General features: G+C 41.3%; 2 protein-coding genes across 2 annotated transcripts in view; both read left to right on the top strand.

Annotated features, from left to right (window-relative positions):
• LOC309567099 (vomeronasal type-2 receptor 26-like) overlaps positions 1-19,872 on the top strand; it is a gene marked incomplete at its 3' end in the record, with an annotated part of 254,334 nt that extends 234,462 nt beyond the window's left edge. The window contains exon 2 of the mRNA XM_082272428.1: positions 18,977-19,872. Coding sequence (XP_082128554.1) covers positions 18,991-19,872 — 882 coding nt within the window. The 5' untranslated portion in view covers positions 18,977-18,990. The remainder of the gene's footprint in view (positions 1-18,976) is intronic.
• The window catches only part of LOC309566803 (vomeronasal type-2 receptor 26-like), a gene marked incomplete at both ends in the record, with an annotated part of 356,998 nt that overhangs the window by 81,114 nt on the left and 249,225 nt on the right, over positions 1-26,659 (top strand). The window lies entirely within an intron of this gene.

The following is a 26,659-nucleotide window of genomic DNA, read 5'->3' as shown; positions in this document are numbered from 1 at the left end:
AGCTTTTCCACATTTCGGCCATGCTAACCCTGCCTTCTGAGGTGCTGGCGGTGCCCTGGTTGCGTTGGCGACCTCCTCCTCCTCTGCCTTGTGCTTCCACTGTGGCCCCGCTGTCAGATGGGAATGCCAGCAGCATGGCGTCTACCAGCGTGCGCTTGTACTCGCGCATCTTGCGATCGCGCTCCAGTGAGTGAATTAAGGACGGTACGTTGTCCTTGTAACGGGGATCCAGCAGCGTGGCCACCCAGTAATCAGCACAAGTTAGAATGTGGGCAACTCGGCGGTCGTTGTGGAGACACTGCAGCATGTAATCGCTCATGTGTGCCAGGCTGCCCAGAGGCAACGAAAGGCTGTCCTCTGTGGGAGGTGTATCGTCCGTGTCCTCTGTATCCCCCCAGCCACGCACCAGTGATGGCCATGAGCTGGCCTGGGTGCCACCCTGCTGTGAACATGGTTCCATCTCCTCCTCCAGCTCCTCCTCCTCCTCATCCTCCTCATCCTCCAGAACTGTGCCCCTGCTGGACAATTGCGTCCCTGGCGTTTGCGTGTGCAGGAACCCACCCTCGGAGCCCCTTGCGAATGACTGCCCTGAAAGCCTTGGAAATGTTACCTCTTCATCCTCCTCCTCCTCCTCATCCTGTGCCACATCCTCTTCCATCATCGCCCGAATTGTTTTTTCAAGGAGGCATAGAAGTGGCGTCATTGCCACTGGCCATGTTGGTGGAGTACTCAAAACAGCGCAACAAGGCACACAGGTCTCGCATGGAGGCCCAGTTAAATTAAATAGCGGAATAGAAAATATGATCCAAAAAAAGTGTATGTATATCACACGTACACAACCACACTGGGCCCCAATTACTATTGTTTGTACCCCTAAAAGGCTAGATGAGGAGTAGGGGGAGTATGGAACAGGCAGCACCCTCAAACCTTCAGAAGTATGAGATGAACCCCAACAACTTGGAAAGGTGGATCTCTCTCACACGTACCGACACAGACTATCCCGCAATTCAATTGATCCTCAAAGGTTTTTATTGAAAAGCGGAATAGGAAATATGATCAAAAAAAGTGTATGTATCTCGCACGTACACAACCACACTAGGCCCCAATTACTATTGTTTGTACCCCTAAAAGGCTAGATGAGGAGTAGGGGGGGTATGGAACAGGCAGCACCCTCAAACCTTCAGAAGTATGAGATGAACCCCAACAACTTGGAAAGGTGGATCTCTCTCACACGTACCGACACAGACTATCCCCCAATTTAACTGATCCCCAAAGGTTTTTGATTAAATAGCGGAATAGAAAATATGATCCCAAAAAAGTGTATGTATATCACACGTACACAACCACACTGGGCCCCAATTACTATTGTTTGTACCCCTAAAAGGCTAGATGAGGAGTAGGGGGAGTATGGAACAGGCAGCACCCTCAAACCTTCAGAAGTATGAGATGAACCCCAACAACTTGGAAAGGTGGATCTCTCTCACACGTACCGACACAGACTATCCCGCAATTCAATTGATCCTCAAAGGTTTTTATTGAATAGCGGAATAGGAAATATGATCAAAAAAAGTGTATGTATCTCGCACGTACACAACCACACTAGGCCCCAATTACTATTGTTTGTACCCCTAAAAGGCTAGATGAGGAGTAGGGGGGGTATGGAACAGGCAGCACCCTCAAACCTTCAGAAGTATGAGATGAACCCCAACAACTTGGAAAGGTGGATCTCTCTCACACGTACCGACACAGACTATCCCCCAATTTAACTGATCCCCAAAGGTTTTTGATTAAATAGCGGAATAGAAAATATGATCCCAAAAAAGTGTATGTATATCACACGTACACAACCACACTGGGCCCCAATTACTATTGTTTGTACCCCTAAAAGGCTAGATGAGGAGTAGGGGGAGTATGGAACAGGCAGCACCCTCAAACCTTCAGAAGTATGAGATGAACCCCAACAACTTGGAAAGGTGGATCTCTCTCACACGTACCAACACAGACTATCCCCCAATTTAACTGATCCCCAAAGGTTTTTGATTAAATAGCGGAATAGAAAATATGATCCAAAAAAAGTGTATGTATATCACACGTACACAACCACACTAGGCCCCAATTACTATTGTTTGTACCCCTAAAAGGCTAGATGAGGAGTAGGGGGAGTATGGAACAGGCAGCACCCTCAAACCTTCAGAAGTATGAGATGAACCCCAACAACTTGGAAAGGTGGATCTCTCTCACACGTACCGACACAGACTATCCCGCAATTCAATTGATCCTCAAAGGTTTTTATTGAATAGCGGAATAGGAAATATGATCAAAAAAAGTGTATGTATCTCGCACGTACACAACCACACTAGGCCCCAATTACTATTGTTTGTACCCCTAAAAGGCTAGATGAGGAGTAGGGGGAGTATGGAACAGGCAGCACCCTCAAACCTTCAGAAGTATGAGATGAACCCCAACAACTTGGAAAGGTGGATCTCTCTCACACGTACCGACACAGACTATCCCCCAATTTAACTGATCCCCAAAGGTTTTTGATTAAATAGCGGAATAGAAAATATGATCCAAAAAAAGTGTATGTATATCACACGTACACAACCACACTAGGCCCCAATTACTATTGTTTGTACCCCTAAAAGGCTAGATGAGGAGTAGGGGGGGTATGGAACAGGCAGCACCCTCAAACCTTCAGAAGTATGAGATGAACCCCAACAACTTGGAAAGGTGGATCTCTCTCACACGTACCAACACAGACTATCCCCCAATTTAACTGATCCCCAAAGGTTTTTGATTAAATAGCGGAATAGAAAATATGATCCCAAAAAAGTGTATGTATATCACACGTACACAACCACACTAGGCCCCAATTACTATTGTTTGTACCCCTAAAAGGCTAGGAGTAGGGGGAGTATGGAACAGGCAGCACCCTCAAACCTTCAGAAGTATGAGATGAACCCCAACAACTTGGAAAGGTGGATCTCTCTCACACGTACCAACACAGACTATCCCCCAATTTAACTGATCCCCAAAGGTTTTTGATTAAATAGCGGAATAGAAAATATGATCCAAAAAAAGTGTATGTATATCACACGTACACAACCACACTAGGCCCCAATTACTATTGTTTGTACCCCTAAAAGGCTAGGAGTAGGGGGAGTATGGAACAGGCAGCACCCTCAAACCTTCAGAAGTATGAGATGAACCCCAACAACTTGGAAAGGTGGATCTCTCTCACACGTACCAACACAGACTATCCCCCAATTTAACTGATCCCCAAAGGTTTTTGATTAAATAGCGGAATAGAAAATATGATCCCAAAAAAGTGTATGTATATCACACGTACACAACCACACTAGGCCCCAATTACTATTGTTTGTACCCCTAAAAGGCTAGGAGTAGGGGGAGTATGGAACAGGCAGCACCCTCAAACCTTCAGAAGTATGAGATGAACCCCAACAACTTGGAAAGGTGGATCTCTCTCACACGTACCAACACAGACTATCCCCCAATTTAACTGATCCCCAAAGGTTTTTGATTAAATAGCGGAATAGAAAATATGATCCCAAAAAAGTGTATGTATATCACACGTACACAACCACACTAGGCCCCAATTACTATTGTTTGTACCCCTAAAAGGCTAGGAGTAGGGGGAGTATGGAACAGGCAGCACCCTCAAACCTTCAGAAGTATGAGATGAACCCCAACAACTTGGAAAGGTGGATCTCTCTCACACGTACCAACACAGACTATCCCCCAATTTAACTGATCCCCAAAGGTTTTTGATTAAATAGCGGAATAGAAAATATGATCCCAAAAAAGTGTATGTATATCACACGTACACAACCACACTAGGCCCCAATTACTATTGTTTGTACCCCTAAAAGGCTAGGAGTAGGGGGAGTATGGAACAGGCAGCACCCTCAAACCTTCAGAAGTATGAGATGAACCCCAACAACTTGGAAAGGTGGATCTCTCTCACACGTACCAACACAGACTATCCCCCAATTTAACTGATCCCCAAAGGTTTTTGATTAAATAGCGGAATAGAAAATATGATCCCAAAAAAGTGTATGTATATCACACGTACACAACCACACTAGGCCCCAATTACTATTGTTTGTACCCCTAAAAGGCTAGGAGTAGGGGGGAGTATGGAACAGGCAGCACCCTCAAACCTTCAGAAGTATGAGATGAACCCCAACAACTTGGAAAGGTGGATCTCTCTCACACGTACCAACACAGACTATCCCCCAATTTAACTGATCCCCAAAGGTTTTTGATTAAATAGCGGAATAGAAAATATGATCCCAAAAAAGTGTATGTATATCACACGTACACAACCACACTAGGCCCCAATTACTATTGTTTGTACCCCTAAAAGGCTAGGAGTAGGGGGAGTATGGAACAGGCAGCACCCTCAAACCTTCAGAAGTATGAGATGAACCCCAACAACTTGGAAAGGTGGATCTCTCTCACACGTACCAACACAGACTATCCCCCAATTTAACTGATCCCCAAAGGTTTTTGATTAAATAGCGGAATAGAAAATATGATCCCAAAAAAGTGTATGTATATCACACGTACACAACCACACTAGGCCCCAATTACTATTGTTTGTACCCCTAAAAGGCTAGGAGTAGGGGGAGTATGGAACAGGCAGCACCCTCAAACCTTCAGAAGTATGAGATGAACCCCAACAACTTGGAAAGGTGGATCTCTCTCACACGTACCAACACAGACTATCCCCCAATTTAACTGATCCCCAAAGGTTTTTGATTAAATAGCGGAATAGAAAATATGATCCCAAAAAAGTGTATGTATATCACACGTACACAACCACACTAGGCCCCAATTACTATTGTTTGTACCCCTAAAAGGCTAGATGAGGAGTAGGGGGAGTATGGAACAGGCAGCACCCTCAAACCTTCAGAAGTATGAGATTGTGTTCACTGTACCCCACAAAGATTGAGTTCACTGCACCCCACAATGATTGTGTTCACTGCACCCCACAAAGATTGTGTTCACTGCACCTCACAAAGATTGTGTTCACTGTACCCCCCAAAGATTGTGTTCACTGCACCCCACAAAGATTCTGTTCACTGTACCCCACAAAGATTGTGTTCACTGCACCCCAAAAAGATTGTGTTCACTGCACCCCAAAAAGGATGTTGTTCACTGCACCCCAAAAAGGATGTTGTTCACTCCACCCCAAAAAGATTGTGTTCACTGCACCCCACAAAGATTGTGTTCACTGCACCCCAAAAAGATTGTGTTCACTGCACCCCAAAAATGATTTTGTTCACTGCACCCCAAAAAGGATTTTGTTCACTGCACCCCAAAAAGGATGTTGTTCACTCCACCCCAAAAAGATTGTGTTCACTGCACCCCAAAAAGATTGTGTTCACTGCACCCCACAAAGGATTTTGTTCACTGCACCCCAAAAAGATTGTGTTCACTGCACCCCAAAAAGGATGTTGTTCACTGCACCCCAAAAAGGATTTTGTTCACTGCACCCCAAAAAGATTGTGTTCACTGCACCCCACAAAGGATTTTGTTCACTGCACCCCACAAAGATTGTGTTCACTGCACACCAAAAAGGATTGTGTTCACTGCACCCCAAAAAGATTTTGTTCACTGCACCCCAAAAAGATTGTGTTCACTGCAGCCCAAAAAGATTGTGTTCACTGCAGCCCAAAAAGATTGTGTTCACTGCAGCCCAAAAAGATTGTGTTCACTGCAGCCCAAAAAGATTGTGTTCACTGCAGCTCACACACAGAAAAATGGATGTGGATCACTGACACCTGCCTATCTCCAATCCCACACCACACAGCAATATCGATTGTAGTTTGTAGAACACAGTTTCCCTAAAATTCAGCAGACTCTGTCCCTAACAGGATTGAGAAGAGATCGTAGATCAGGATTGAGTGCAGATTCACCCCACCCCCCACACAGCAATATCGATTGTAGTTTGTAGAAGACACTGACCCTATAATTCAGCAGACTCTATCCCTAAAATGCCTACAACTCGCCCTGCCTAAACACTCCGACCTGTCCCTCAATTCTATCCGGACACAAATGGTTTTTTCCTGCCTATCTTTCCCTAATCAGCAGCCAGCACGTTGATGTGTGCTCTGTCCCTGAATCTAAGCAGCATAATGACGCCGCTGCGGCTGCCTCGAACTTATAAAGACTTGGTCACATGCTTCAGACGGCCAATCACAGCTACTGAGACATTTGCAGGCATGGCTGGGATGGCTTAAGGCACACCAGTTAAACGATTGTTGATTGGCTGTTGAAAGCCCGCCATGAAAAGAGCGCCAAAGCATGCAAAACCCGGAAATAAAACGACCGAACACGGATTTTTACCCGAACATACAGTAAAGTGTCCGTGTCCGTGTTCGGGTACAAAAAATCCAATTATTCGGTACGAACACGAATAATACAGTCCGTGTTCGCTCAACACTACTAGAGTCTAAAAGACCCCAATTTTTTTAAAAAAGAGTACCTGTCACTACAGATTGCTATCATAGGGGAAATTTAAATTCACTGTGATAACAATAAAAATGATGAAAAAAAATGAAAGGAAAGGTGTCAAAATAACATAAAAAAGCAAAAAAAAAAAAAAAAATCAAGCCCCCCCTGTCCCCCCGTGCTTGTGCGCAAAGGCACACATAAGCATGTCATATATAAACCGCAATTGCAGCATGAATGTGAGGTATCGCCGCAAACTCAAGGTCGAGGGCAGTAATTCTTGCAGTAGACCTCCTCTGTAAGTCTAAAGTGGTAACCTGTAAAGACTTTTAAAGGCTTTTAAAAATATACATAGTTTGTTGCCGCTGCACGGGCGTGCACAATTTGTCAAGCATGTCATGTTTGGTGTCTATGTACTTGGCATAAGATCAAGATTAAATTTTACCAAACAATTTGAAATTGTATAGTGTATTTGTGCATTAAATTAAAAAAAAAATGTATTTATTTTTGCATATATTGCGTTTGGAAAATCTGTGCACAAATACCGTGTGACAAAAAAAATTAGCAACATCCATCATTTTGTTCTGTAGGGCCTCTGCTTTAAAGAAATATATAATGTTTGGGGGTTCAAAGTAATTTTCTAGTAAAAAAAAAATATTTTTTCACGTAAACAAAAAGTTACAGAAAAGACTTGGTTTTCAAGTGGTTAGAAGAGTGGGTGATGTGCGGCTAAGATTGAGCATAAAATGCCGGGACAGTTCAAACATTCCCCAAATGACCCCTTTTTGAAAAGTAGACACCCAAAGCTATTTGTTGAGAGGCATATTGAGTCCATGGAGTATTTTATATTTTGCCCTAAGTTTCGGGAAGGTGACAATTTGTTTTTGTTTTTTTGGGGTTTTTTTTTTTACACAAAGTTGTCACTAAATGATATACTGCTCACACTTGCCATGGTTATATGTGAAATTACACCCCAAAATATATTCTGCTGCTTCTCCTGAGTACAAGGATACCACATGTGTGAGACTTTTTGGAGCCTAGCTGTGTACGGGACCCCGAAAACCAATCCCCACCTTCAGGTTTTCTAATGGCGTAAATTGTGTATTTTACCTCCGCACTACCCATCACAGTTTCAGAGGCCCTGAAATTTCAAGATAGCACAAACCCCCCCCCCCCAATGACATCATTTCGCAAAGTAGACACTCCAAGCTATTTGCTGAGAGGCATATTGAGTATTTTGCAGCTCTCATATTTTTGGAAAATGAAGAAAAAACAGGAAAATGCATTTTTTTCCCTCTTTTTTCAATTTCCAAAACTTTGAGACAAAAAGTAAGATCTGCAAAACACTTAACATGCCGTGTCTACTTTCCGAAAAGGGGTAATTTGGGGGGGGGGGGGATTGTGCTGTCTTGGCATTTCATGGCCTCCAAAACTGTGATAGGTGGTCAGGAGTGAAATAATATATATATATATATATATATATATATATATATATATATATATATATATATATATATATATATATATATACCATTTTAAGGAATGCTTCCCTGTTTAACCCATCCTCATCCACCAATTACCATATTAATATATTTAAGAAAGTGGTCATCAATGATTTGAATTTCATACGTGTTAAAACACCCAAATACGTAAACCAGATTGATAGTAGTATCAAAAGTTTATTAAGGAAACAGGACTTGGTGACCAGACTAGCTGACAAGGGTGGGGGAGTAGTGATTTGGGATAAACAGTACCACTTAAAAGAAACCTAAAATATTCTAAATGATACCAGCACATATAAAGAATTGCCCAATAGCCCCACCTATAAGTTTAGGAAAGCCCTTAAAACTGTGATTTCACTGGCTATTGAACAGGGGATTATTACAAAAAAGCAGAAACAATTGGGGTGGGGATCTGGGGGCCCCCTTGTTAAAGAAGGTTTCCAGATTCTGATAAGCTCCCTGCCCCCGGACCCCCACAACCACAGCCCAAGGTTTTTGGGAAGAGGCCATTGACCCCATCAATATGGGGCAAGGTGCTTTGAGGGGCACACATCATCACATCCACATCATTTTTTAGAAACGTTTTTGTATTGCCGGCAATTTAAATGTCATTTTTATTCTTTGTCAGTTTTGCTGCGGCAGGTTCTATACATGTTACAGATGTGTTACATTACAGGCTGACTAAGACACTACAAGACATTACAAGACACTATGTTTCAATTCATTTCTCATTTTTATTGTTTAACTTTAAGCATCATTAAAATCACTGCTCCTTTAAATAAATTGAATTGTAAGTATCAAAAATGAAAAAAAAGTTGTTAAAAAAATGAAAAAAGCATTGTGGGGTCCCTCCCATGCATACTAGGCCTTTGGGTCTTTTATGGATTTTAAGGGGAACCCCATGCCAAATATTTTCAAAAAATGATGTGGGGTTCTCCCCGCCAAATCTTTACCAGACACAAAAGTTTGGTATGAATTATGAGGGGATTCCCATGCCAAAATAAAAATAAAAAATCGTCATTAGGTCCCCCCCAAAATCCATACCAGACCCTTATCCGTGCATGCAGCCTGGCAGGCCAGGAAAGGGGTTATTGAGTCAGCACCCCCAAACTTTACTAGGCCACATGCCCCTAACATAGGGGGTGCTGTGGGACAGGGGGGTTCTGCCCCTCTCCCCAAAGAACCTTTTTCCTATGTTGATGGGGACAGTTTCCAGACAGGTTGTGGGGCTTAATGGAATCTGGAAGCCCCCTTTAACATGGGGGCCTACAGAACCCAGCTCCACCCTATGTGAATGAATATGGGGTACATTGTACCCCTACTCTTTCACCACCAAAAAAAGTGTCAGAAATAAATAAAAACAGTACACAGGTTTTTGACAAGTCCTTTATAAAAAAAAAAAAATGCCCCAATGTAGATCCATCGTCAATCAAGATGCCTGCCGCAACACCAGACCCAAAAAAAAATTTTAAAAAATGCCCACAAGGTTGGCTGACAAACGAATGCCTGCTCCACTGTTTGACAATTCTTAGCCCCACAGCCTAGGGTTGTCCGGAAGGGGCCCTTGTCCCCATCAACATGTGGACAGGGTGCTTTGGGGTGGGGGAGAGCCCTCCCTGTCCCAAAGCCCCCCCCTCCATGTTGAGGGCATGGGTCCTGGTATGGTTCAGGAGTGGAGGGGAGCTCGCTAGTGGTGTTCAGAAAAGCACCTAATTTACAGGATAAATTAGCCCCAAATGTGATTGACCCTCCAAATACAATATCCTTGTTTAATGACATGCTAGGCTTTTTCCCATGCAATAAATGTGTTAGGGAGAATGGTGTTAGGGATGTAAAAATCTCGAACTTCTCCAGAACTACAGCAAAGAAATATATTATTAAACCATTTATAACTTGTACCACTAAATAAGTAGAATACCTTTTGGAATGTCCCTGTGAAAAATAATATAGTGGTAGAACTATTATGCAACTGAGGGATTGCCTAAGTGAACATGTTTATAATATTAAAAGTGGCTTTAGGAAGTATAACCTGTAAGCCTATTTTTGGAAATGTAATCACAGAGATGCCAGTCTGCTGAAATTTGTAGGCAATGATGTAGTCAACCTACATTAGAGGGGCTATAGATGAGAAGTGTCCAAATTAGAAACCTACTGGATTTTTAAAATGGACACTTTTGTCCCTCTAGGATTGAATGTCGGTCTGTATATCAATTGTTTTATTATTTCTAGCTGGATATGATTTACGCATCATTTATTTCTATATGGTTTATCCCAGTTCAGTAAAAAATTCTATTGCGTTTTTATCTTGTAATATATTTTTTTTAGATGTATTTATTTGGTTGTTGTGCACTAGCCTTCAAAATAGCTAGCTCTATCCACTTTGTTTTTATTGATATTTGGATTTATTTTGGTAACCCATGAATACAGGGATTAATATCCTTTCTTGAAAAAAAAAAAACGAGTAAGATAAGTTTGGGATGTCCATTTATGTTCTAAGTAACTATCAATTTGGGTTCCTTTTTGTTTTATTTTTTTTATCTTGATGGCTGAATAATTATCTTTGTCTCTATTATTGGCAAAGTTTCCGGTCACCAATCATTTGCTTATGAGTATTGGTGTAGTTTATTTTTTTGAAAATGGCAAAATGGGTACTCCGGTTACCTGTTACTTTTCAAAGATGGCACATCACCCATTTCCGGGTTATCGTCTCTCATTTCCATGTAATGGAGCTAGATATTTAAGGAGGCCACAAACTGACATCAGCAAGGACATGTATCCCTTGATAACGTGTGTGTTCACAAAATGCATCGGGTGTGGCCTATGTGCTGACATTACGCCACTGCGTCCACATGTCTAAAGCGGTGGCGGTTATTGTAAGTTTGGCCATTACTGTTTTTTTTTTATGTTTTGATGCTGCAGCATCAATTCAATTGTAATTTTAAAGTTTTAGAATAAATTACTACACTATCCAGTTCGGCTCCAGAGCAATTTGTTTTCTTTGTCGCATACATGTAAAAATCCAAATTTTTGGCAATAAAGTTACATAAACCCCCAGAACATAATATATTTTATGAAAGCAGAGGCCCTGAAAAATAAAAAGGTGATAGTTGCAATTTTTTGTTTCACGTGTTAATTGCGCAAGTGTTTATTAAACACAAATTTTCAGGAAAAAATATAATAAAAATGATTTTAATGCAAAAGCACGCCATATATAACCCATTTTTGGGTAAAATATAAAATATGAGGTGGCATCAAGTAAATAGATACCTAACATTCCATGTTTTAAAATTTCTTGAACCTGCGACACTTCCTAAAATAATGGTGCCCAAAAATAACCATAGATGACGCTTTAAAGATTTTACAGCTCAAAAATTTAGAGCTAACTAGAAACTCTTGAGCTAGAATTATTTTTCTCACTCTGACGTTTGCGGTGATTTGTCACATGTGTGGTGTGACCGTGGTTTACATACACACCCCGAGCCTGCGTTTGCGCAGGTGTGCGGGGCAACGGGGGTTTTGGGAATTTAAAAAAAAAAATTAATAGATTTTATTATCATTTTATTAATTTTTTACTTTTTTCTTTTCTTTTTTTATTTATTTTTACGTAATTGCTATCACAAGAGGTAAAAAAAAAAAAAAAAAAAAACCTATGGGATAACATTTGGCAGATGACAGGTACTCTTTTTAATAAACACTAGGGGTCTAAAAAACCCCAATGTCTCCCCTGCCTTTCACACCATGCAACCAAGAATAGATCGGCTTTGTTAGATGTGTCTCCTGGCTATGCTGGCCAGGACAGTGGGCATATAAAACTGTAAGTGACATGACTTTGGGTTTCATTGTTTGCATGTGAGATTGAGGCATGAATTTGCCTCAGTCTCACTGCAGACTCTCTCCCCCCCACTGGCGGATTTGGTCCCAGGTGTTGATAAGCACAAGCCAGCCCGGGAACCATGGGTGGAGGGCAGGCCGCCAGCAGGAGGGGGGGGCACTGTGTGGCCGGCTGTGTAAAAGTGGTCGGCAGCTATGGAGCTGCTGCATCACTTTCATCTTGAAGCCGGTCGCTGGCTCTACAAAACCCGCACAAGCTGATGGCTGCTACAACAGCCATCAGCTTGTCATTAAAGGTTCACTCTAAGGATGTACATAGTATGTCCAAAGAGCTGAACTAGCTAATACAAGAGTTTTTGGGCTCCTGTTTGGTGACCTTTTTACACACAGCTCGTTGATCCCTGAAGGGAGGAGATTACAGTATCCATTAAAAATGATAAGAAGTGCCTGCTAAGGGATATTGTTTTGAGCTGGTTTATATCTCCATTCTGGAAGGAGATCACGGTGTTCACTAGTGATAGAAGAACATCGGCCGGGGCGGTTCGCGAACGTCAGCCGCAAATTTTCTCTAAAGTCCGCGAACCGCGAATTTGCGGCGTGCCCCATTGACTTTAATGGGAGGCGAACTTTAAAAACCTTTAGGTCATATTTGCAGCCACAAAAGACGTACTAGCTGTGCACAAATAGTCCCAGCACATGGACAATGTCATAACAGAAGTATTGCAATTGGAAAAGTTTTTTTTTTTTTTTTTACAGCAAAATTTTTTTTTTTTTTTCATAAATCAGCCAGAATTGACAGCAGCCGGTAAATACATGTCTAATACATATAGGGTCCATTCACACATCTGTAAAATGGGTCCGCATCCATTCCACAATTTGGCAGAACCTTTATAGACCCATTGATTTTCAATTCCAGTCTGAAAAATTAGGCATTCACAGGATAAAGAAGTAAGTGTCGGCCATTCCAGGCCCCAAAAATTAGCCCACATGCATTTACCTGACAGCTAAGAACGTAGTATTCTGTGGCTTAAGGTTCATTAGGCATTCACAGGATACAGAAGTAAGTGTCGGCCAGTATTGGCCCCAAAAATTAGCCCACATGGGTTTACCTGACAGCTAAGAACATAGTATTTGGTGACTGGAGGTACGTTACGCATTCACAGGATACAGAAGTAAGTGTCGACCTGTATAGGACCCAAAAATTAGCCCACATAAAGGGGCACTCTGACGGGGACACACTGGATATAAAGGGGTACTCTGACAGGGACACACTGTCAGCCTGTGTCCCCCCTCATCCAGCCTGTGTCCCCCCTAATCCAGTCTGTATTCCCCCGTCATTCAGCCCATGTCACTGCTGTCATGCACCCCGTGTCCCCCGCCGTCATTCAGCCTGTGTCCGTGTCCCCATCAGAGTCCTCCTTTACATCCAGTGTGTCCCTTTCAGAGTCCCTCCTTTACATCCATGTCCCCATCAGAGTGCTCCTTTACATCCAGTGTGTCCCCGTCAGAGTGCCCCTTTACATCCAGTGTGTCCCCATCAGAGTGCCCCTTTACATCCAGTGTGTCCCCATCAGAGTGCCCCTTTATGTGTCCCGCTCAGAGTTCCCCTTTATTATTCCAGTCAGAGTGCCCCTTTATTATTCCCGTCACAGTGCCCCTTTAATATTGCGGTCACAGTGCCCCTTTAATATTGCGGTCAGGGTGCCCCTTTATTATTCCCGTCAGAGCTGCAGCAACGCTCAGTCACCACACCTGTCACAATGCCGCACAGTGCACAATAATACTACTAATCCACTATAATATGCTTTCTACAAAGTATATTATACCGTGGATTACCCCCTCCCCCCTATATAGTGCACTGAACAGCAATACCAAAAAGATTGCAGCCCTTTAAATTACTTTTGTGGACATTAACAGAGTGATTTGTGTCACTGCAGATGCCGATTTCTAACTGCCCCTAAAGCACAGACTGGATACCTGTCCCTAACCTGAAAAGAGACTGTAGTAGACCTATACCGAAATACCAGCCCTGAAAAGGACTTTTGTGGATCTTCACAGAGCTATTTGTGTCTGGCAATCTGTCCCTCATGAACCTCTTCCTACGCTGACAAAATGCGGAATGTGAAATGGCCGACAGCTCAGGTCTATTTATAGGGTAGGGGGCATGTCCATATCCTGAAATGTTTCAATTGGCTGTCCCGTTCCACCTGACTTCTGTGTCATGGGTCAAAGTTCTTCTGAATGAAAAAGAAAATGGTGGCGCGGACATATTCGCGAACATCGGCAAAAGTCCGACATTTTGCAAATTTGTGAACAAGCAAAAATTGCCGCGAACCGACCGCCAGGCGAACCGCAAGGCCATCTCTAGTGTTCACATGAGATGATGAGAAATGACTGCTAAGGGGTATGGATTTAAGCTGTTTTATATCTGAATTCTGGTGAGGGCGTAGTTTGGGTGGAGGCTCACTGGCACTGGATCTCTTTCACAATTTTTGGTGGATTCTACTGGATGTCATACACTGATCGATGTTTTCATGTTCTGGTGAGCGCCTACCACTCTAGGATTATCCACACTGGATGGATTTTTTGTCACATATTGTGATCACATTTTGCACAATATGAGTTGCTTTTTGGAGATTTATAATATTTTCTATATTTGATTAAAATATTAAGCGCTGCGCTATATACTATTTTTGTTATTTACAGGGTTTTGTAAAGTCACCTTACGTGCCAGCTGCTACTACTTGGTGCACTCGCTTTATTTTTCACATTCATAGTATCAGTGTGTTCATCTGTTCAAGTAATAATATGTCTTATTTGGTTGTCCTCTTCTCACCCATTTAAGGAAATGGACAATCACTCTTATAAGGACAAGATCATCATTCAGTGTAATGAAGGGTCAGTTATCGGGTTCTACTCTATGTTGGGTTATATGGGGTTTCTGGCAGCAATGAGTTTTCTTTTGGCCTTGATGGTGAGGACATTACCGGACAGTTTTAATGAGGCCAAATACATTACCTTCAGCATGCTGGTGTTCTTCAGTGTCTGGATTACCATGACCCAGACAGACCTATCTGAGCACCAGAGGAAATACATGGTGGCTGTATAGATATTTGACATTATCGATGAGCCGAACACCCCCCTGTTCGGTTCGCACAGAACATCTCGAACAGGGGAAATGTTCTAGTGAAAATGCAAACTCCATTAAAGTCTATGGGACACGAACATGAAAAATCAAAAGTCCTAATTTTAAAGGCTTAAATGCAAGTTATTGGCCCAAAAAAGTGTATGTTTTCTTAAAACGATCTTTTTACAGGAGCAGTGATTTTAATCATGCCTAAAGTGAAACAATAAAAATGAAAAATTCCTTTAAATATCGTGCCTGGGGGGCCCCCTTAATGTGGCTGTAAAGTGGTGCATCTGTGCGATGTTTGTAGCCTGCTGCAGCAATACTGACATTTTTTAAAGGAAAAAATGTCATTTAAACTTGCTCGTGGCTGTAATGTATTGTCGGCTCCTGGCAATACAGATAAAAAAAAACGTGACGTCATGTAATTTATTCACTGCACCTGAGCAGTGCATTGTGGGGGGCTTGTGACATCAGGTCACTATAAAAGAGCTGTCAAAACAGCTCATTCGGCACAAAGCGTCCATAGAAGCAGGAGCTTCTTTTTTTTCCTTCTATTTTTCGGGTGGATGGGCGACTGATCATCGGGGGACAGTATTTTTTTATTTTTTAATAAAATACTTTTCCAAAACTGGCTTTTGTCATTTTTTTTGTACACTTTTTGGGTGAATGGGTAGGGGTACGATGTACCCGATATCCATTCACATAGGGTGGGGGGTGGGATATGGGGGTCCCATTGTTAAAGGGGGCTTCCAGATTCCGATAAGCCTCCCCTCGCAGACCCCCACAACCACAGCCCAGGGTTGTGGGGAAGAGACCCCTGTCTCCATCAACATGGGGGCAGTGTGCTTTGGGGAGCCCCCCCTGCCCCAAAGCACCCACTCCCCATGTTGAGGGCATGTGGCCTGGTATGGTTCAGGAGGGGGGGGCGCTCGCTCGCCCAACCCCCATTCTGGCCAGCCATGCTGTGTGCTTGGATAAGGGTCTCGTATGGATTTTAGGGTGAACCCCATGCCGCTTTTTTTTTTTTTTGGCACATTTTTTTCAGAAATACTGACATAAACTGATATAAACTGAAGTGCCTATATATATACTGTATAAAAAAAAAAACTTTATGGTATACACTGCACTATCTGATCTCAACCATAACTTAAAAAAGCAAAACTCTCTCTCCCTGCTAGCAATGTATTATTAATTATAAAATTCCAATTATAAATCACCCGCCGGCCAGGGGATTCAAAACCACAACCATGGCAATTGCAGGTCTGGATTGCTACCAGCTACACCACCGTCAAGCACACTTAGGTTGAACACACTTTCCCTGCCTAACTAACTATCTTCTATCTCACCCTACACACAGTGGATGAGATAAAAGTTAGGGAGAGTGTGTTCAGCTTAACCAAGCTTAACGGTTGCGTAGGTGGTAGAATACCAGGCTTACAATGAGAGAGCTGCAAAGAGAGAGCTGTAAATTTATTGGAATTCAGAAGTCAGAGTAACCATGATAATGCGGGAACTCGAAGTTCCCGCAAAGAAGCCCATTTGTTCGTTATTCGAAGCTCATCCCTATTTGCCATATTGGCCTCCAGTGCGGGACTTCTAACCTGTATATGTTTTCCAAAATGTTTCATTATCTTATTTAAACCTGAATTGAATACACAATCTTGTTTACTTGATAGCAGACATAGACATGAGTATTTTCTCTTAGAGATCTGTTTATACATGTTTTCACACAAGATTTCCATAGGTTTCACCCACGTCTTGGTGAAAGAGTTGATGGTGGACCCCTGAAATGCATTTTAGCCATTTCGTATTTAAAATAAACCTTTAATGTGTCCTTTAACCCAAAAAAACTCTCATTACATGCTGTATAACAGAGTGTACATACTCAGAAAGCCATTAAAGCATTTGTGTTGAGTGAAATATGCCAGGTAGATCCTGCCTTAGGTTGTCCCTCCCATCTTCTCTGTGTCACCTGTAATTGCTAATATCTGTAAAGTAAAAAAAGAGCCTTGAATGCAGTTGTCATTTGAAAGTGAAAGCTAGTGTCAATCATCTTTGACAACAAACTTTATGTTCAATAAAGATTTTTAGGCAGCTATAAAATAGCTTTTTGAGATGTATGATTTATTTGAATTGCTGTTCTGAAACAGGTTTTTCTTTTTTGTGGCACAGCGCCAATCAGGACTGGCCAAACCCAGACTCACACTGTAGAGAGAATACATCAGTGGAGTAAAAGAAGCCCCTCCTAAGGTTCTTTCCTTTCAGGTTCCAAAGAACTGGAAAAGATCATGTGACCACAGAAAAGCTTTGCAGAAATCAGGGACATAGAGGATTAAAAAAGAAAAAACGATAACAAAATACAGTGGCATATTATATATGATTTATGTGAATGAAAATGGCAGTTAACACTTTTCTGTTTAGTATCATTTTAAGATTTTTAAACAAAGTGTCCTTCTGTCCAAGTTCTCCTTATGAAGGCCTCTTCTTACAGCAGCTGTCTCTGCTACTGCCTAACTCTGAGCCATAAATGCATTTTTGTTTAACCACTTTGCCACTGAGTACCGTAGTACTACTGCGGCAAAGTGGCTCGTTATCGTCTGATGACGTAGACCTACGTCGTCAGACACTCCCCCTTGTGGGCGGTGCTGCGCTCCGCCGGAGGCTCGCTCCTGCTGTATTCAGTCACAGCGGGAGTCGGGCCAGGGGAGGAGCAGCGGCGATCGCCTCTGCTCTGCCCCGATCGTCGGGGATCTAGTGTGGAGATCCGCCCGCCTGTGTAAACACAAGTGGGCGGATCTCCCAAGTGACAGGGAGTGACAGATCGGAGTGTTCAGCATAGCTGAACACTCCGATCTGTCCCTGGCTCACACAGTCACCTCCCCCCCCACACGTCAGTAAGCACCAGGCATACATTAAACCCTCCCTCTCCAATAAAATTAACCCCTTCCCTGCCAGTGTCATTTTTGCAGTAACAGTGCATATATATAGCACTGATTACTGCAGTAATGTCATTGGTACCCCCAAAAGTGTCAAAAATGTCAGTCAAGGGTCCGATATGTCCGCCGCAATGTCGCAGTCCCGCAAAAAAAATCGCAGATCGCCGCCATTACGCGTTAAAAAAAAAAACACCAAAAATGACAGAAATCTTTCCCTTTGTTAGTAAACGCAATAACTTTTGCGCAAACCAATCAAAATACGCTTATTGTGATTTTTTTTTACCAAACATAGGTAGCAGAAAACAAATTGGCCAAAAATTTAAAAAAAATTTGATTTTTACATTTTTTGGGGGGAATTTCATATAAAAAAATGTGAAAAATATTGTTGTTTTTTCAAAATTTACGCTCTTTTTTTGTTTATAGCACAAAAAGTAAAAATCGCACAGGTGATCAAATACCACCAAAAGAAAGCTCTGTTTGTGGGAAAAAAAGGACGTAAATTTCGTTTGGGTATGGAGTCGCACGACCGCGCAATTGTCAGTTAAAGTTGCACAGCACCAAATCGCAAAAAGTGGCCCAGACAAAGTGGCAAGACAGCAAAATGCTCTAGTGGTAAAGTGGTTAAAAAAAATAATCAAAATTCAGAATGTTCATTCATTGCTCTAGTAATCAATGGAGTAAAATCAATGTTTGCGTTTGTTTGTAGCAATTAAAAAAAATCAAAGAGGCAGGATGGACATATTTTCTTGAAGAAACTAAATTCTAACAGTAATTGTGGTTTTCCGTTCACATAATCAGATGTTAAAAGCAACGGAAATTTTGAAGTATTTGATCCACGCTCCCTTCTTGGAAGTGCAAATCACATATCTAGTACGTAATCCAGGACAGCAGAGCCACCTTACCGCCATACAAGTTGGTGACAAGCTGTTAAATTTATGTATAACTTATATTTATATTTTATTTATTATTTATTATACTGTAATTGCTTTCTCTTACAGCTTTGATGGAAATTCAGTTGCTAGCTGTGATGCAACACAAGACAATTGGTTTTCTCAGAAGCTTTGACCCAGATGTTCCTTGTGTTTGTATTTTTCTTGCAGACAGTGAAAACTGCATGAAATGTCCTGATGAAGAATGGCCAAATGAGAAGAAGGATCGGTGTGTTCCAAAATTGGTGGAATTTCTCTCCTACACTGATGATACCACCATTGTTTCAGTTTTTTCAGCTGTCTCCATCCTCTGTTCTCTTCTGACTGGTTTAATATTGGGGATATTTATATATTACCAGGACACCCCCATTGTTAAAGCTAATAACCGGAACCTGAGCTATCTTCTCCTGGTCTCCATCATGCTGAGCTTCCTCTGCATATTCTTGTTCCTTGGCCATCCAGTAGATGTGACCTGCATGCTGCGTGTGACCACTTTTGGTGTCATCTTCTCAGTTGCCGTTTCTTCTCTACTTGCCAAAAGTATCTTGGTGTGTATTGCTTTTAAAGCCACCAAACCTGGGAGTCGCTGGAGGAAATGGATGGGAGCCAAACTGCCCAATTTTGTAATATGTGTCTTATCACTGGTTCAAGTAATAATCTGTATCACTTGGTTGTCTATTTCTCCCCCCTTCCAGGATCGGGACACTCACTCTTATCAGGGAAAGATCATCATTCAGTGTAACGAGGGTTCAGTTACTGGCTTCTACTCTGTCCTGGGATATATGGGGCTTCTGGCAGCTATGAGTTTCATTATAGCTTTTTTTGCCAGGATATTACCGGATAGTTTTAATGAGGCCAAGTACATCACCTTCAGCATGCTGATGTTCTGTAGTGTCTGGATTGCCATGATTCCAGCCTATCTAGGCACCAGAGGCAAACACATGGTGGCTGTGGAGGTTTTTGCAATAATAACCTCAAGTATTGGACTTCTTGGCTGTGTATTTTTCCCAAAATGTTACATAATTCTGATCAGACCTGACCTGAATACAAAAATAGTTATCCACTAATATTTATGGAGCAACACTTGGTAACCAATAAGTATAGCATTATCTCTATTATTGTTATTTTTTATATTTTGCTAGTGTATTGAGAATTAATACTGTTATATTTGGACATTTAATACTTACCTCTCCTTTGGAAGGTGAGTTTAATTTTTGCTCTGGACACCGCTGGTATCAGACACTTTGGGTTCATTGGAAATCTTGTCCCCTGCTGGGTGTAGTGGTTCCTCCTACCAGCAGATACATCACTACAGAACAATGTAGTCACTTAGTGTTAGCTCGTTCACGTCAGGAGGCAGTTGCCAGATGATTTTGCATTTAGGTCCCGACCTAAGACCTTTCAGTTCTGACTCCCTTGTGCAGTGAATTTTCCCTCCTCTGGCCAGGAGATGTACACGCATACAGCACTCAAGCTTTAATGGAAATACATCTGATTTATTTCATTTCAGCTCACATATTTATGGGCCATTTGAGCGGGAAAAAACAGTTTAAACTGGTGTACAATCCATGGGTCAGTTTAACAATAGAATATATCTACTAAGAAAATACATGAAAAGGTTTTTGTTGTCCCTAACACATTGATGTAAATGTGAGACGTCTTGTGTTTGGAGTATCTTTTGTGGAAGGGCTGTCCCGTCTATGCTGAGCTGTCTGATGTGTTTACATGTCTGTACGTATCAATGTATTCAGGTGTCTGTAATCTTATATGCAAAGTCTAACTGGTAAGTGTCCAGAAGGTATGAATGAGATGTGTTAATATGTCTGTAATTATCAATGTGCGACTTGTTAATGTGATTGCAAGAGACCATTTTCCACTGTAAGGTGGGCACTAGCTGAAATGCATTTCTCTGGTATCGTGAAATATTATTAATATTTCATTAAGGCACATTGATACACTCTTTCAACCCAACCTTTGATCCCAACCTTATTCATAAGGGTGGGTTCACCTAGAGTCTGAGAATAGCACTATGTGCCCTCCTGGGTATGTTTGCTGTGCTCTTGCTGTAAGTATACATGTCCTAAACATAGATATGCTATTAGGGATTCACTGAGCACAACAGCATAACATGATGATACCCACAATCACCCCCACTAAGGTCATTAGTATCCGTTGGATAAATGCAGTTCCAGGCAGCCACCCAAAAAAACAGTCCCACCAATTGCTACTGATATCCTCCTTAATTTCCTTTGCTAATTCACTTAATGTATCTGTTACTACAATAAGCATATAGATTTGAATGAGTGTATACATCAGTGTCTTCCACACTTGAGTCGGCCCACACCCCACTATAATAGACTTTTAAAACATTAACTGGGGTAGGAACAGCTAGCAGGCAGGTAGAGAACAAATCATTGGAATTGTAGTGATCAGAAAGGCAAAAATCAGAAGAGTTCAGGATGTTGGCAGCAATAAACATCCATATGTTATCCTCTGTGTCCAATAGGCTTGACTTCAACTGTAAAGTGGAGACATGAATGTCTCGTGTCTCTCTCATGTCCTGGGCTGAGGAAGGGCATAATGAGGAGAGGTTCTCTACGGGTGGTGAGCACATGTTGCAAGTAACCAGACAGTGGCTACTAGTGTTGAGCTTGCTACAAAGAGTACCACTGCTGCACGGATGGGATGTCTTCCAGGAGTAGGGGTGTCCGTTGGCATTGTACCAATGTGTCTGTCTGGATCCAACTGGAATTCATCTGGTGCTCGTCACAATCTTTGGTCTGCAGTCGTGGGATCCAGAGGTGGGGCTTCCTTCAGTCGCAATGTGTGGATCCAAACCGGGGAGTCATCTGTCAATACCACTGTTCTGGTCACTGCTTGAACTGTCGCAGGAGGTCCGTAGGGTGGGTCTAGTGACTTCAGCTTATGGAGGGCCTTCACCAGGACTCTGTCTCCAGGCTTGAATGGGTGGGTCGGTGCACCTGTTGGCAAAGGAAACAAGAGCGAAATATCACCATAATCACTGTTTAATTTTTCAATAAATTTTTCCACATATTCCCCTTGTATCTGCTGCAGATCTCCAGGTATGAGAATTAATGGATTCATTGCCCATGGGGTTGGGAAGGGTCTCCCCATCAAAATTTCAAAGGGAGATAGCTTGGTTCTTGGGTCTGGAGTCATTCTGACTTCAGCAAGAATAGCAGGTAAGTACTGGTCCCACTTTTGGTAGGTACCTTCAGTGTACGATTAGTTGGGGCAGCACGATGTTATGTTGAGGTGCAAAGTCTAAGGAACTGCCTTGTCTTCTCCAAAGGTGGAGATGGGTTAACTTGCAGCCAGTTCCCAGGTTGCAGTCCTCTTACTCACCCAAGCAGGCAGCTACCTAAATCTAAAGGCCAATAGACAACTGAGAATCCCTTGCATGGCTAAGGTGCTGGGATCACTAAACAGTAGGGAGTAAAATTCAAGCTGTCTTGTGTACATGGACACACAGAGACACACAAAACAGCTAGAAGTGAGTACCCATGCAAACATAAATTTATAAGAGATGGTACAGTTGCCCAGTGACACCAAACCGGAAATTGAAACCAAACAGGTTTGAAATAGACTTGGAGATACAAGGCTTGACTACCAGGAACATTAATATGCAAAGCCTGGGGCAATGAGTCACCTTAGAATGAAAATAGATGGCTTGGCTGGCCATGCAGCTAATTGAATTAACAACAGGAGGTTACCTAGTCTTAAACTTTAAATCTTAGCAATACCAAAGTAACCTTAACAATGTGTAGTAACACTGACATATATTCATTATAATTCTTAGCACACTATAGGTGTAAAAATAGAGCAAAAATCTATCCAATTCCATCCTATTCTTCCATCTCACAATATAATAAAAACGTTATAAGACAGGAGATGCTTAATGTCAGATTAGAACACATCAAATATCTGACACCCAATAAATAAGAACTTAGAAACTGCTACAAGCAGTACAACACCAATATTAGCTATATGGGGGGTGGAGTCAAAAAAACATTTACATATGAAAACAGTCTAATAAACCAGAATTAAACAATTTGGAAACAATACTTCCATTGGTGAATTGTCTTTGAAGGCTGTGATCTTCTTTCGTTCTGAAAGTCTTAAATCAATAAAACCAAGGCATAGAATTTATCTGAGAAATAAGCATGAAAAAAATTTAGTAACAAAACATTATATTTTCCTCCTAAAAATAAACCAAAGGTTAGAGGAATTTAGCATACAGTAAGCATGTTAAACATTTTCTTTCTTAACAGTGCACTTTTCTAATACCAAAAATTGTAGACGTCAAATTAATTATTACCACGTGGATTTCTGTTTTTTTTTTTTTGTTATGGTATACCATAAATTTAAAGAAAAAAATTATTATTGTTCACCATGGTTAAAAAATGAGCAGCTCAAAAATACACATTAGTAATTTCCCATTTGGCTACAAGAAATTATTCTTCACCATATTGCACCCATTTGGAACATTCTTCAAAAACTGTTTTTTTTTCTACAAAAGCAAAAATTATAGTTAATACACATCTGTATATACAATTAACATATTCTTTTGTACTTTCCTCTTAAAATTTACTCGACTCAGTCAATTTGCATGACAATACAGCTGTTTACACTCCCAAGCCTTGCAATTACCTGTGTCAAAGCAGGGAGGGGGGCCAATGGTGGACTGAAAAGCACCAAATTTTCTGTTTTAAAAAGTCAATAGTTACCTCAATTATAAAGTTCAAATTGCTCACGATTTAAGAATAGAAATACAATTTTAGTCCTTAAGGTCACACTTTACACACCAAATATATTTTCTTGCTTCTAAAAGTTGCCATGACCAGCATAGCACGGATTTGTTACCTTTAGTTGTACTTGTGGCAAAGTCACATCACTTTAAAACATAAGTAATAAACACAAAACAAATCATTATACAACCAGTATTCATTCAGTGTTATCAAATGTTTTTCTGATACAGCACTTTAGGAACATTATTAAAACTAACACAACATAACAATCCATTGATCTCACACACCTCTACATGACTAAGGTTGCCCATACACGATACAATTTTCTTTAACATGACTTTCAGTTCTAACCTTAAATTTAATTTTTCCCTTGGGATTCTCCATACCTTTAGAATTGCCCATTATTCTAAGCTCAGAATATAAAGTGAGATTAGCTGAGTTTGAAGGTTTTATCTAGGGATGGTGATGTCAGTATTTAGACTTTATTGGCAAACCTGGTTTCCAACTTATGTGGTTTCCTGCGTCTTTCTAATCAGGTTTATTTATACCCAATTTATGGTTTGCTTTTAACTATTCTCAGTGGGCAAGTTTATACCTTCAAGCTCAGCTTAATCTCACATACAATCTACATATACATCTATACAATGGCATGCAATCATATATAGCGACTAAAAATACACTCAAGTGTCTATACAGCAATATACAATGTTTAGAGGGAAAATTCACTATCACAAACAGTACTGCTTTCTAACCGGGGCATCAGACCCTCTATTATCTTTCTAACTGGGGCATCAGACCCTCTATTATCTTTAGGAATATCAGATTCCTGGAAGGCGCTACAGTAGCGCTAACCGGATACTGTTAATCCCTCTGACAGTATAGGGTGGCAATAATAAAAAAAGAATTACTCACCCGATACTGTATATGGCAGTTTCCTCTTTCTGACACTAAACTGTTAGCTCGTTCACGTCAGGAGGCAGTTGCAAGATGATTTTGCATTTAGGTCCCGGACCTAAGACCCTTCAGTTCTGACTCCCTTGTGCAGTGAATTTTCCCTCCTCTGGCCAGGGGATGTACACGCATACAGCACTCAAGCTTTAATGGAAATACATCTGATTTATTTCATTTAAGCTCACATATTTATGGGCCATTTGAGTGGGAAAAAACAGTTTAAACTGGTGTACAATCCATGGGTCAGTTTAACAATAGAATATATCTACTAAGAAAATACATGAAAAGGTTTTTGTTGTCCCTAACACATTGATGTAAATGTGAGACGTCTTGTGTTTGGAGTATCTTTTGTGGAAGGGCCGTCCCGTCTATGCTGAGCTGTCTGATGTGTTTATATGTCTGTACGTATCAATGTATTCAGGTGTCTGTAATCTTATATGCAAAGTCTAACTGGTAAGTGTCCAGAAGGTATGAATTAGATGTGTTAATATGTCTGTAATTATCAATGTGTGACTTGTTAATGTAATTGCAAGAGACCATTTTCCATTGTAAGGTTGGCACTAGCTGAAATGCATTTCTCTGGAATCGTGAAATATTATTAATATTTCATTAAGGCACATTGATACACTCTTTCACTTAGTGAGGAGGAACCACAGTGACCATAGGGGGACAAAGTATCCAAATCATCCTAAACTATCAGATACCAGAGCCACCCATCACTCTTCAAGAGAGGGAAGATTTCACTCACCACCTTCCGGAAAGATCTTTTATAAGCTGATTGTAATGTCATTATTTTAGTGTCAGGTTCGCTTTAATTATATTATATGTCAATGATTCTGTGTAAATGAATAAACACATTTTGTTGGTGTATTCTAAATTCACTTTTAATATTATTTAAAGTTCATGAGAGCATGTTCTCAGTAAGTTCACATTTTAAGTGGTAAGTTGACTTCATTTTAAAGGGTATTTTCTTGATAGGACCTAATAAAAACATTTCTCCTTGTATAGATTTCTTTTAAAACCGCTGCCACAAAGGACTATTTGGCTTCCCCATACAATGCTACTGAGACAACACTTGTACCCCAGACCTTGCCAGATCCTGATGTAGCACCCTCCTAGACAGGTGCTAGAGAGTGAGTATAGTTTTAGCTCTGAAAAAAGTGTGTTTGTTTTATAAGGTTGTAAGTAAAGGGTACCACATCCCTAATCTGTATAGAATCTATGCTGGGAAAGGTATCCCAAAAGGGGAAACCCACAGCTAGAACCTGAGGTGCACAGGTAGGTGCTGGGGTAAGAAAGTAAGAGAAAGACAAGGGGGGGGGGGGGAGGGGAGGGGGGGGGGGGGTTTTGGAAGAGGGAAAAGGGGAGATGAAGAGAAAAGGTGGAGAAGGAACGGGAAAAAAACAAGAAAATAAAGATGCGAAGAGGAGGGGAGGGCTGGTGGGACTTTAAAGGTACCAGGTAGTTCAGAATGATAAACACATGATTTAAAAACTGGGAATATTTATTAACATAGCATCTTTAAAATGCAAAACAAAAAGTACAACATGAATACAAATGATTTGACATATACAAGAAGAGCAAATGTACTGAACAAAAGGCAGTAATGATGGTGTAAATAACTAGGTCCAATGATGAGCATTAAACCAATCCCGACATGTTTCGCGGGCAATGCTGCACCGCTTCTTCAGGGGAATAAGAGTATATCAACGTACAGTGCCTGTATGATACAGTGACAACAAACAATTATTGTTAGTTCAAATGCATATATCTAACAACAAGAGCAAAAAGTGCATGCTAATATGGAACATCAAGGGAACACTCAGGGTCATCACCATAGAGAGATCCACCACCAAACCAATTGGATAGAAAGCTCCCCAGAATAGACGTCTCACCCGCGGATGTGGAGGGACATAGGGGGTGGGATGTAGGTGTGGTAAACTAAAGAGGCTTTCACCGCTCAGTGAGTAAAAAGGAAAAAACCTATTATTAGGTCTAACATATATACCTCATTCAGTGTCTGGAATAGACACGTTTGTATAGTCAGAAGTAAAAGGTAAAAAAGGTATAGGGCAGGGGGTGTCAAGCATGGCGGTCAAGTTGGAGGGATACCCAGCGGGGAAATGATCTGTAG

Source organism: Pelophylax lessonae, assembly GCF_965119305.1.
Source record: "Pelophylax lessonae genome assembly, chromosome: 1".
Lineage (NCBI taxonomy): Eukaryota > Metazoa > Chordata > Amphibia > Anura > Ranidae > Pelophylax > Pelophylax lessonae.
Note: the sequence above shows the minus strand (reverse complement) of the source record. Positions and strands in the feature narration are given on the sequence as shown.